The 12,985-nt window shown below is 40.5% G+C and overlaps 1 protein-coding gene across 3 annotated transcripts in view; it reads left to right on the forward strand.

Annotated features, from left to right (window-relative positions):
• The first annotated feature begins 335 nt into the window (after positions 1-335).
• The window catches only part of LOC311233658 (U2 snRNP-associated SURP motif-containing protein), a 73,496-nt gene continuing 60,846 nt past the window's right edge, over positions 336-12,985 (forward strand). For all 3 annotated transcript variants that reach the window (XM_084320638.1, XM_084320639.1, XM_084320640.1), the window contains exons 1-3: positions 336-498; positions 5,642-5,723; positions 7,009-7,120. In XM_084320638.1, coding sequence (XP_084176764.1) covers positions 5,643-5,723; positions 7,009-7,120 — 193 coding nt within the window. In that variant the 5' untranslated portion in view covers positions 336-498; position 5,642. The remainder of the gene's footprint in view (positions 499-5,641; positions 5,724-7,008; positions 7,121-12,985) is intronic.

Genomic DNA, 12,985 nt, shown 5'->3' on the forward strand with positions numbered 1-12,985 from the left:
TTTATTTTCAATTTATGTTTGAAATAAATAAACGCATTCATTCAAGATATTGTGTGAGCAAAAGTATAGTTAATTTACTCATACAGTATGTACATCCTCTGGCCTCGCGCGGATCTCACAGCTGTGCCCGCACAGTGCAATACTCCAATTCACCCATTGGCAATTCAGCCATTGGGTGGGTGGCGCTGCTGAGCGGTCCTGAGGACTTGAGAGCGCCGCTCTGCGGCTCTGCAGCTGGATACTATTGGAGTGTAGTGGATCTGTTATGTTTCCAGCAGAGGGCGCCAGTGGCAATGCCAACCCCCGTGAAAGTGAACAGAAGAAGAAGAAGCAGAACTAGCAGATGTAACATGGTGGTGAGCAGGCAGCGACAGGCAGCACTGCTCCGGGTTCAATCAACTCCATTTTCCTCGTAACCCAAACGGCGGAGTCGCAGCGTTTAGCAGCATAACAAACCCAGCTACACAGACACAGCGTCACAGACTGTTTTTAGCCAAGGTAAGCTCGTGCACGGAGCGTGCTTTTATTAACACTTGCCCCCCCCCCTGCGCAGTCGCTGCTTTGTGGCAGCAGGGGAAGGGTTAACTGTGTGTAACGTTACTGTTGATGTGAGCTAGTCGACTGAAAACATGTAACGCTACGTTATATTCGGTTAACGTTACACGTACGGGGGGGTTCGCACCTCTTTGTAGCTTCGCACCCTGGCCTTAGACGATACAAACTGTACAGTATAATGGCCAGCGACCAACTTTAGCTACCTGTGCAGCGACGTTAGCTCGCTGGCTAACTGTTCTGCTGTGCTGCTGGTCAGATGAGGGACACACGGCTCATCCGGGTCCTCGGCAAGGAAACTAGAACTGATGGAAGGGTCGCGGCGTCATTGTGTAGCGCGTGAATGCAATAGGGTCCAGCTGCAGCGCCGGAGAATCCTCTCACTGGGCAAGCCTGTGGCAGCCTTTCTATAGTTTCAAGTTTCTTTAATAGTTGTCATACAGAAGTACAGAATACTTTTGTACAAAATGCTTCTTACTGTTGCGCTCCAGAGACTGTGCAAGACAAGATAAGTATGAAATAAAAACATAGTAAAATTAGAAGTAAAAAAAAGAGGTCACAGTGTTCAGTTTAGACATATGTACAATGTTCGATGCAGAATAGACGTAGTTACCATACAATATACAATACTGTGCAGTGTACTAATATACAATACTATATAGTGCAAGGCAGAAATGGAGAAATGGGACGAGGTGCAATTTAGGTACAATTCACAGTAGGTGTACGAGTTGTAGTGCAAATCCTTTATCAATAAATATAAAGTGTAAGTGTGTTTGTGTGATCTAAAGTGTGGAGCAGCTCGGAGGTGCGCTGTTTTAACACATTGGGTGCCGGGGGTTGTGTTGTGCCCATCAAAGTACCCAGTCTGCCACCGTTCCTATGGAGATGTTTACCTTCTTTGCGCTATAACTTTTTAAATTGTATTGCTATATTGACATTACTATGGCCCATTCAACATAGATTATCTATCTTTCAGGCTGTGGGAACGTTATATTTTTTCATTCATGTTAAAATACCTTAGAGAATATACGTTTTTAATCTTTTCTGCTGTAATTACAAAAACAGTAGTTATAGGCCCTTAAGCTATATGATAGATTATCGATTGGCGTTTCTTTCCTATACACGCTATATTAAAAAATTCAAATGTATATGATCGGTATACATTATGCTTCATAATGCGTGAAGGAAAGGGGGGGGGTAGTTTATAATTCCTTGATTGTCAGTAACGGCTTTATTTAGTATGGGTTGATATATTGATCAGATGGTTTGCAGTGAAATGAATAAACAATCGGGCTGAAAATAACGTTACTGTCCTCTTACCGTTTGCCGATGAGACTGGAGGAAAAAGATCCCAATTATTTGACGCCGATCTCCTAGATCCATTTCGGGTTTGTATGGCGCAATAAACGCCGAAATCATATCGATTATTAAGTTTAGAAAGCGATCCAAATGCACTATAGTGTTTGTCTGGATCCACGTAACAAGATATCACTACCGGAGGGATTTCCTCGACGCACCGATCGGCACTTCCGGTTTTGGCGAGAGTGTAACTCGCCCGACCATCCACCAGGCGGCGGTATTGAGGCGTTGCAATCTCATACAGGGTCCCACTGCAGTCCGGATGTTGGCTGGATGAATTATGAATGCCATGGTGAAAAAATTAAATATTGATCCCAAAAACGGCGTAAGTCGTTCTTGGCGTTCAACGCATGGCGGGCAAAAGCGGTGTAACTCGTTCTTGGCGACCAATGTGTTAAGTGAGCTTGTGTTATTGGATTGATTGATTGACAATTTTATTAATGTCCGCCTTGTTTCTAACTGGTTATGCTTAGGCCCCCTTTCGAAAGAGGGCCTAAGCATAACCAGTTCGAAACAAGGCGGACATTAATAAAATGGTCAATCAATCCAATAACACACGCTCACTTAAAACAGCGCATCTCCAAGCTGCTTCTATAGAAAGTAGGTTCGTGGCTGCCACAGGCTTGCCCCTTGAGAGGATTCTCCGGCGCTGCAGCTGGACCCTACTCCGTGAAAGTACATTTTGGTGCCGACATTGAGGTGAATGGGATCAACCGTCTCCTCGTTTATGAATGATCCGTATTTTTAACCAGGTTATTACCTCGGATGTCATCTGCAATTTATTACATTGTTAACTTGCTAACGTTGCTAGCTATATTGGTTGATGTATATTTCCTCAGATAGCTGCTCTATTTAGAATTTTAATGTAGGCCAATAGAACCAAGCAGAGCATAAAACGCTCGTATTCCGACGTAATGACCCGTCCTTTAATATTTTCTTTTTCCTTTCCTTGGTACTTTGCCGTGTACAGTTAATGGCTAGTAACGCGTTAGCACCACTAACTAAGTTAACTAACCGTATAACTACCACCAGTCTTTCTTTATCGCCGTTAATTTAGCTAACTTTAGTTAGCACTATTATTTCTTATAATTATAATAGTATCAGTCTTTCGGCTAACTAACGGCATAGACAGACGTTTATATAAAAGTTGACATGACTAATAGTATTACTGCCAACAAAGAAGGATTATTATTATATTATTTTCAACAATGAGCATTTTTATTTAACCGCTAGCGTCAAATATAATGTTAATGTTGACGTTTGTGCTAACGGGTCCCTTTTGGAATGTATGATGTGTGTCCGGTGAGCCCCGCTCAGCCCCGCCCCCCCCTGTCTCCCTGTAGCACAACTACTAAAAACAACAATGGCGTCATAGCTGTTTTGGTGGCATTTATGTCAAGCAACTGATGCCATGATGTTACATTATTAAATTAAGCTTTTGCCTCGTCTCAGTATTCATTATCGTTGTTCCCAGGGCGGTCACGTCGGCTAACATAACAAGCTAGGTTAGCCATCCTTAGACCTAGGGCTAGATCCACAGAATGGATTGCACAGTGCTAGTTGCACCCTTACTTACAATTCATTATGAATTGAAAATGGGGGACCCTGATGTAAACAAGACGAAGTCTTTCTCTGGTCTGCATCCCCTTAACAATTGTGTGTATTGAGCCGTACTGTATTAGTGTATTGTACCCATTCTGCAATCTGTTAATACAATAGTGTTGTTACGTTAATTGGCTCTTGAGTCTTGCTTCAAGAAACCATTGATTTCTGTGCTCAGGATACAAGTGAGTGAGTGGGTGAAATTACACTGAATCTCGTAGCTGGACAATGGTTGTGTGTCTCGGATCATGATGTTTTGTGGACGGCGCAGATCTTGGCCCCTAGTTTTGAATAAAATGAAATCGTTAAAACTAGCTTAGCATCACAGACCAGGTGACCTGACGTCACTCTCTCTCTCTGCAACATCTGCTCATTCAGTGTTTAGCAGTCTGGCTTTTCAAAATTGGAACGTTAACAAAACATAATTTATCATAGGTTGAAACACAATTTTCCCATTAACTCCACCTGCAGCATCAAGGACAACATTACTGTTCATGTCTGCCACGGGGGGGGGTGGGGGCTGGGCTGGATGCACTGGGCCTTGATGCACTGGGCACTGGGGCCTTGATGCACTGGGGCCTTGATGCACTGGGTCTGGGATCTGCACTGGGGCCTTGATGCACTGGGTCTGGAATCTGCACTGGGGCCGGATGCACTGGGGCTGGCACTGGGCCTTGATGCACTGGGGCCTTGATGCAACGAGTCGAAATTCTCCGCTATCTCTGTCTGCATGTTGATTGTCGACTGCTCCACTGTGTGTGTGTGTCTGTCAACTATGCTTTGGTCCAATGACATTCCCCCACCCACAGTCTGCGAATCAGAGCGCATATGTTTATTATAATATCTATGGTAGGGGCGCCCAAGTGGCGAACCATGTAACGCGCTGCATCGCGAAGCGGCTGACCCGGGTTCGATTCCCGGACCCGGCGTCCTTTGCCGAATGTCCTCCCCCCACTCTGTCTCCCGTTCTTCCTCTCTCTCTCTCTCTCTCTCTCTCTCTCTCTCTCTACCGGACTGCCCGGTAGTAAAAAAAAACAATAAAAAAATCTACCAAAAACATAATTAAAAAATATAATAATAATAATATCTATGGTGTAGCGTATGTTAGCGGGGCTCCGTCGTCTACAAGTAAGTAACTTACTCCCATGCTCGCTCGCACACACACGCTCTCTCTCTCTCACGCTCGCGCACACACACACACAGAGTGCCAACGCTTGGTTTGCACAAGCTGAACCGCTTAACCTGCGGTTTTGTTTTGCGGTAAACAAAACGTTGACGTCATCAGACTATTTTTTTTTGTTTTAAAAAAAAAATTATTATAAAAAAAATTTCTGCAAGAATAATAATAAATTTTTTTAAATATTTTTTTATTACCGATGATTTGCACCGTTGGATCTCACGTGAATCGATACTCGGTAGTACCGATGTGTTGCGGTTTTGGTAGGTACCTTTTTAAAAGTACCGAATTCGGTACCCATCCCTAGCCTTGAGGTACTGGGCCTTGATGCACTGTGGCTGGATGCACTGTTACATTGTTACTCAGCTGATAGAGTTGTACCCTTCCTGATGACTTGTCGTACTGTACAGAACTTTTTATTATTTTTTTGGTTTCTGATTTCTCTGATTTTCTCCCCGTCCCAATTAGTCGTTGTGCCAATTCCCCCCCTCCCCTACCTGGCTGCTGTATGCATTTTCTCCTACGAGTCGGTACAAGGGCGTCCCGAGTCGATCGCACGCTTCCTCCGAGACGTGCGCCGACAGCCAGTGACGTCTTTTCACTTGGCAGCGAGGACTCTCATTGGTGAAGTGTAACGTACGCGTGGGAGGGCACGCTATCTCCACCAAGTCCGGCCCCACTTAGCAAGCGCCGAGACCTGACTTGTAGGCGTCGCTGTCCACAACGCCAGATTCCCACCCGCCAGCTTCCCCACCCCCTAATACTGCCAATTGTATTAGTGTGAACGGCCAGCCAAGCTGTTGGCAACGCCGAGAGCTTGGCTCGAACCCAGCATCTCCTGCGTTGGTGACGAGCGCAATCTCCGCTACGCCACCTTACCGCCCCCTGTACAGAACTTTTAAGTCACTTTGGATAAAAGACTAAATGTAAATGTAAATGCTCCTCCCTCAGGATGTCAGACCGGAAGGGAAAAGCTGCCAATATTCCCATCAGAACATTGAGCAAGAGGGAACAAGAGGAGCTGAAGAAGAAGGTGAGAGGAGCGCCGAGAGTGTGTGATAAGGCTGTCCCTGAAGCCTGTTTTTGGGATTCGAACTTCTTCAGGGTTTTTCGAACGGACGTTCGAACCTTTGTTTAAAAAAAAAAAAAAAAAAAAAAAAAAAACGTATTTTTTTCCCCCTCAAACTAAATCCTCAATTTGAATAAAGTGATTAATCTGATTAATGCGTCTTTTTTCTTTTATTAAATCAACTTTCCAGACCCAGCCCAGGGAGAAGCCCCAGCCCAACTAAATCAATTAAATCAACTTTCTTTAATGAATATAACTCATCAGTTTCTTTTAATACTATAATATTAGTGTAGCCTAATCTTTATCTGCAACTGTGAAGAAAACCCCCATTGGTTTAAACAGAATGAAAAAAAATATATATATATAAATATATTTTAAATAATTAATTATTTTATAAAAAATGCGAATGTTGATTTAGAATTCGAATGCCAACGTAACGAACGAAGGTTCGAACGTTTGGGCTCAGCCCTAGTGTGTGATTATCTGACTGGTCAGTGTGTGTGTGATTGGCTGAGTGGTCAGAGTGTGTGATTGGCTGAGTGGTCAGAGTGTGTGATTGGCTGACTGGTCACAGAGTGTGTGATTGGCTGAGTGGTCAGTGTGTGATTGGCTGAGTGGTCAGAGTGTGTGTGATTGGCTGAGTGGTCAGAGTGTCACAGAGGTAGGTCTCAATGGGGGAAAGTTATGTGAAGCTATCTGCATCCGAGTTCTGACCTGTGAGCTTTCCATGGAAACTAACAATTATTCCAAGTGGAGTTTGACCAGCATTGATGGTTTGTGGTCAACTTTAAATTAATTAAATTCCAAGAAATGTCCAGCCTCTCTTGTATTGGTTGTTCAGTCGGATAGGATACAGTAGTTTAGCCAAAATAAATATCCAATAATTCAATATTTATATGTTGAAGAAAATCCACTTCTAGTATTGATTGAAAGTGAATCGATATCAACTCTGGTTATAATGTTATGAATTGAAACCCTGGTTATAATGTGATGAATAATGAAACCCTGGTTATAATGTGATTAATTGAAACCCTGGTTATAATGTGATGAATTTAAACCCTGGTTATAATGTAATGAATTGAAACCCTGGTTATAATGTGATGAATTGAAACCCTGGTTATAATGTGATTAGTTGAAACCATGGTTATAATGTAATTAATTGAAACCCTGGTTATAATGTGATGAATTGAAACCCTTGTTATAATGTGAATTGAAACCCTGGTTATCGTGTGATGATTTTGTCTTCAAGGAACACGAAAAGGCAGCTGAGGTCTTTGAAGAATTCTTGGCGTCGTTTGACACCAGTGACAAAACTGGAGTGAAAACATTTGTACGTGGGGGGATTGTCAACGCAACTAAGGGTGAGTAGCCAGCATGTAATAATAATAAACTTTATTTGTATAGCACCTTTCATACAGAAACTGCAGCTCAAAGTGCTTCACAACAGAAAAAAGACAGGCATAAAATGAGCACATAAAGTGCAGACATAAAATCACAGTCTTTCACATTAGGATCTAACATCCCAACAGGCCACCTTGTTTATGGTTTGATTCAGTTTTAAATAGACGATACTAAAAAGAGTAAGATAAAATAGTGCAATAGTGCAGTGCAATAACATAGTAGAATAGAATAGATAAAACAATTTTTATAGTGCAATCAAATAGTTCTGGATTACTGTTCAACAGTTCAAAGTCGTCTTTACCTTCTCTGTTTGGTATCCACAGTTTAAAACTTGGCAGTCTTCCCTCCTGTTTTATACCCACTTTGACCCTTTGAACCTCCCACTCAGGGCAAACCTCCTTCTCTCAGGGTGCAGTTCTAGGCCTGGGTCCTACACAGTTTTAAAGCCTGACAGTCTCGTTTGATACCCACACAGTTTAATACCTGACAGTTTTGAACCTGTAATAAAAAGTAATAGACAAGAGTAAAATAATACAGTGCAATAAAATAGTAGAATAGATAGTAAAATTATGCAATGGAATGGACAGAGTAAAATAGTGCTACAGTACAATCAACAGCGCAGTGTATTAGAAGGCTATGGTGAAGAGGTACGTTTTTAGCTTATTTTTTTTAAATATTAAGAGATCTAGCTTCCCTAATGTCCATAGGTAGTGTGTTCCATAACTTTGGTGCATAGATTGCAAAGGCTGCATCCCCGATTTTCCTTACACTGTGGCTTGGAACCTTCAATAGACCAGTAGTAGATGATCGCAATGTTCTAGGAGGCACATAGTTGAGAGAATTTGCAATGTAGCTTGGTCCTGTTCCATTTAGTGCTTTGTATATAAGGAGCAGGTAGACAGTTCTCACTGGGCTGGGACTAATGAGGGGAGAGGTGGCTCCTGGACCACGTGCTGTTGCTTTAACTAGGGCTGCAACATTTGATTCTATTTGCGATTGAATATTTAAAAATGTTTTACTGGTATCCTCGGGTCACATGGGTAGTTGCCTCTTTGACACCACCTACTGAATACCCAGAGTAGGAGATGAGCCATGAAGTTAATTTATGTCTATAAATGCCATTACTGCTTTTTATCTATTGACTCATTATAGCTACTTTATTATCTTGAAATAATATAACACCCGCCCATTACTATGACATTGTTTATCATTACATACAATGTATCCATGCCTGTAGCTAAATGCTGAAAATTGTGGATTTTTTAAAACTTTTTAGATAAAAAAAAACTACCAGCCAGAGATTTTTTACTGGCCAAAAATTATAAATAGTTTTTTATATCTCCATGTATTGTTATATGTAAATGGCTGCATTTAACCTCTTAAGCCCGACGAGACCGGTACCGGTCCCAAAATGACATCACGTCATAAATCAATCTCTCCAGACTGTTTGACAAAAGTATCGTTTTATTTTTCAAACATATTCAAGTATAAACATCATAACCATGTCACAACAGCAGTTATAATGTATATTATCATCAATATATTAGTTTACCAATAGGTTAAAGTGTTATTAGGCTTATCAAAATAAATGGTTTGGTTCCGGTTGCCGACCGACCCTGCCGATTTAGGTGCGACCCAATTTATTTTGAATAAAAAAAAAAAAATTAAATCTATATATATATATTTTTTTTACAATAAAGTTTCATAAAAATCTTAGTCAAACCTTTAGTATTATGGATATTAAACATGCTGGCAGAATACATACATCAATGTTGTCATGAACATTTTAATTAAATAAAGAAATTCCCTATCCATAGTCACCGTGGGAAAAAATTTAATAAGAAATAAAATAAAATAAATTCCATACCTACCCATGGCCTTAACTGACAACCAACAGGAACCAAACAATTAATTTTGTTAGGCCTTAGATAGATTTTCGTTTTCATTTTGCTGTTTGCGAAAGTCTACCATTTTGGAAAAAAATTACGTCGGGAATTGTAGTTTTTTTGGCTGCCATTTTAAAGAGGACACGAGAGCTTTCGATGAGCATTGGAATTTTTCCGAACGACACTTCCCAAAGGCCTCTATGGGGTTTCAAACAAATTACTTCTGTATGAATTTCTTTAATATCTCTTATTACTCGGGATAATAAACCACAAAACTTAACGTTATTGGCATATAGGAGTGTAACGATGCATCGATTAATCGAAATGCATTGATTCTAATGTTAGAATCGATGCATTGATTTGAATATGTTAGAATCGATTATAATGTAAATTAATCGGGAAAAAAAATATATATATATTTTTGTCTTTTTAATGTTTTTTTTGTATTGTTTTTATTGACCTATAGTCCATTCATGCTGAGTGAATCGGTTCCCCCAGCCACATTTGTGTATTCAAAATCTTTTGGGGAATTAACTGATAGAAAATTAATCAAATCGAATCGTGGTCAAATGAAGACATTTCATGATGCATTGAATCGTTGCCTGAATAATCATAATCGAATCGAATCGTTGTGGGGTCGAATCGTTACACCCCTATTGGCTTATATTGAAGCGCAGTTAGTGGTGGCACCCTGACAAAAATAAAAAAGCTACTGTACGTACATACAGTAGATTTCATTATCTGTTCTTATGCACGCCTGGTGATACTAAATCCAAATTGAACTCGGGCATTTGAAATAAGATTTGGCACAATCCATAAATGTGCGAATTGGCTATAATAAGGTAATTTATAAGCCTGCTATTCTATATTCTATAATAATATTTCAAAATTGCATTGGTCCGGATGGGAGAATTCAGTACTGTATCTACAAAACCTTCTGTTTAATCATCTTTCCTTTATTCATTTCCTTAGATTTCTTTTGTACACCTTATCTCAAGAAGGTACTGAACGAGATCAGTGGCAGTTTTTCATGTCTGGTTATTTATAGCATGGTGTTATTCACTGTCAAAGATGCAAAGAAAAATCATAATTCATATTCTCCTTTGTTTCGTCACAATTTAAGCAAGCCTAGTAATAGACACAATATTTCTGACACTGAATACATTCACTGAGGTCCATAGATGTCCCTAGATACCAAGAATATGCAAATGGCCATTCCATTTACTTAGGTATGTATTTTAGGCGGATTTTCAGAAAATAGGGCTCCGGGCTTAACACATTGAGTGCCACGGACGCTTTTTGTCGTTAGTTCATGCCGATCTTTGAGTGCCCCCGACGCTATTGGCGATTTGAATTCATATTTCATCAATCGAGCCTCGGGTTAGTGCTGCAGAGTCTCTCTGAGCTCAATTGGGAAGATACTGCCCCCTATCGTCTCTCCCTGTGTAACTGCACCCCATTACTTTACACTGATGCAGGGGGAGTGGTCAGTTTGCTCATTTTACTTTTCCGTCAAGCCAACTGAAGGATCGATTGTGCTCACCGGCCCGGAAAACGCGTGGATTATGTATTTACAGGACTCAACACTGTAATCAATAAGCGTGATCGATATTTGGAATGGCGATCAGGAATTGGAATAATCTTTTTGTTTAACATCTGATCTCGGGTAAGGAATTTATTTGACCAGTCTTAGGATAATCAGAGCTGTTTTCACAGAGATATAAGCGTTTGCCCTGTGCGTGCGTGCGTGTGTGTGTGCGCTGTGATCGCTGATGAGGAAATGAGAGAATTGATTTTTCAGCCCGCCTCTATAGCGTGCATAAGTACACATATACTATCGATAATCTAGCGTTTATTTGAAAACGATTCATAAATAGGCAGAAAAATGACAGTTTTTGTGTATTCTAGAATATTCTAGTAAATGCCTTTTATCATGGAATCTATATACCGTTATTTTCCTGAAAAACGAGGGCTTTTCAAAATGCTATAAAACGAAAATGAACAGATAAAAAAAAAAAATCCGTTTCGACAATGTTGACTGCAAACAAGTAATTGATAAGCGACAGGCAGATTAGACACATAGCCATAATGTAAGACGGAGATGATGTGTTCACAACGCTATCATTGAAGTGGGTGGTGGCATTTAACCATGTTTCCCATTTTAATGGCTGGCACTCAAACTGTTAAGAGGTTAAACAGCGCTTTACAATTTGTTCCTCACATTTTACCCATTCACTCACACACCGACGGCAGAGGCAACCATGTAAGGTGCCAACCTGCACATCGGGATCAATTAGGCGTTAAGTGTCTTGCTCAATGACACTACGACATGCTGCCCGGGAGGTGCGGGAATCGAACCGGGAACCTCAGGATTACCAGACGACTGCTCTACCTCCTGAGCCACTGTCGCCACTTATCGCTCCACACTATGGTAGTGCTTGTGCCAGAACAGGAGAACAAAAAATACATATTTAAATCAATATCTTCCTTTTGAATCAAATAGGCTCAGGAATCATTGTTAAAGCCAATTAGCCTAATCCATGTCAAAAAGAGTAGCCTATAGTAAATCTATAAATTAACTTCATGGCTCATATCCTACTCTGGGTATTCAGTAGGTGGTGTCAAAGAGGCAACTACCCATGTGACCTGAGGATACCAGTAAAACATTTAGAAATATTCAATTGCAAATAGAATCAATTGTTGTAGATTTTTCTGGTAAATTAATCGTTTAGATTAATCGAGTAATCGATCAAATAATCGACAGATTAATCTATAACAAAATAATCATTAGTCACAGCCCTATTATCAACTATCCAGTTCGTTTTTATAGTGCAACGCTACTTCAGATCATTGAACATACAGAGAGGGAGAGAGGGACGGGCTAGACCTATTCTTTTTTTTTTGTATTTTATTTTTTTATTCTTTTTTAAACAAACATATAAACAAACATGACAACACACGATAAGATATACAAGCATTAATTGTCAGGGCACATCCAATGGGATCACCTTTTGGTTAGTTGTTTTATATAAGATATACCCATAATACCTGTTATCTAAAAAAAAAAACCTACATACATATGCTCAGCTCGAACCCCCCCCTCCCGGACCCCACCTTGAGAAGTACCTCCACTATCCCTCGCACCTAACCAGACACTACCATTATAAGCTAGCTTTTATTCTCTCCACCACTTCTAACCACATTGACATTTTGGATTCATTGAGACCCAGAATTCTTGCTGTAGATATTTCATGGTAAATTACATCGAGATATGTAAGAAACCAAACTTTACGGCACATTTTTTCCGGTTGAAACCAGCGTGATGCGATCAGCTTTTTGGCTACTGTGATACCCGATAAAACCAATCTCTTTAGCTGTGGATTCACTGCAAACTCAAAAACATCATTCAACAGCAATACCGAGGGGTGTACAGGTATATTCCAAGATACGAGTTTTGATATTTGTTGGGTCACATCTTTCCAGAATGCCTTAACTGGTGAGCAGTCCCAATACATGTGCATAAATGTCCCTTCGTCCCCATTTGTACATTGGGTGCATTTGGAATCTTGTTTGAGCCCCATTCGGCACAGTCTTATAGGAGTCAAGTATGTCCTGTGAATATAGTTAAGATTGATTTGTTGATGATCCGGGTTCCTTGATGTAAGTCGGACATTTGCCCAGGCTCCTTGCCAATCAAAGTCGTTTTCCAGGTCTGGTATATCCCTCCTCCAGACAGAGTCAAGTTGGAGGGTTTCATACGAGGACGTTAGTAATTGATGATAAAATTCTGAAACAAAACCTCTCGATGTCTCTCTTGAGTAGAAGAATTTGTGGTATCTGTGGTGTTCAATTGGTCTGTCTAATGGAACACCGTGAGACTTCAAACATAGCTCTAACTGTTTGTGAAAAAGCCATGTGGACTTGGTGAGATTAAATTTT

Source organism: Notolepis coatsorum, assembly GCF_963971535.1.
Source record: "Notolepis coatsorum genome assembly, chromosome: 8".
Lineage (NCBI taxonomy): Eukaryota > Metazoa > Chordata > Actinopteri > Aulopiformes > Paralepididae > Notolepis > Notolepis coatsorum.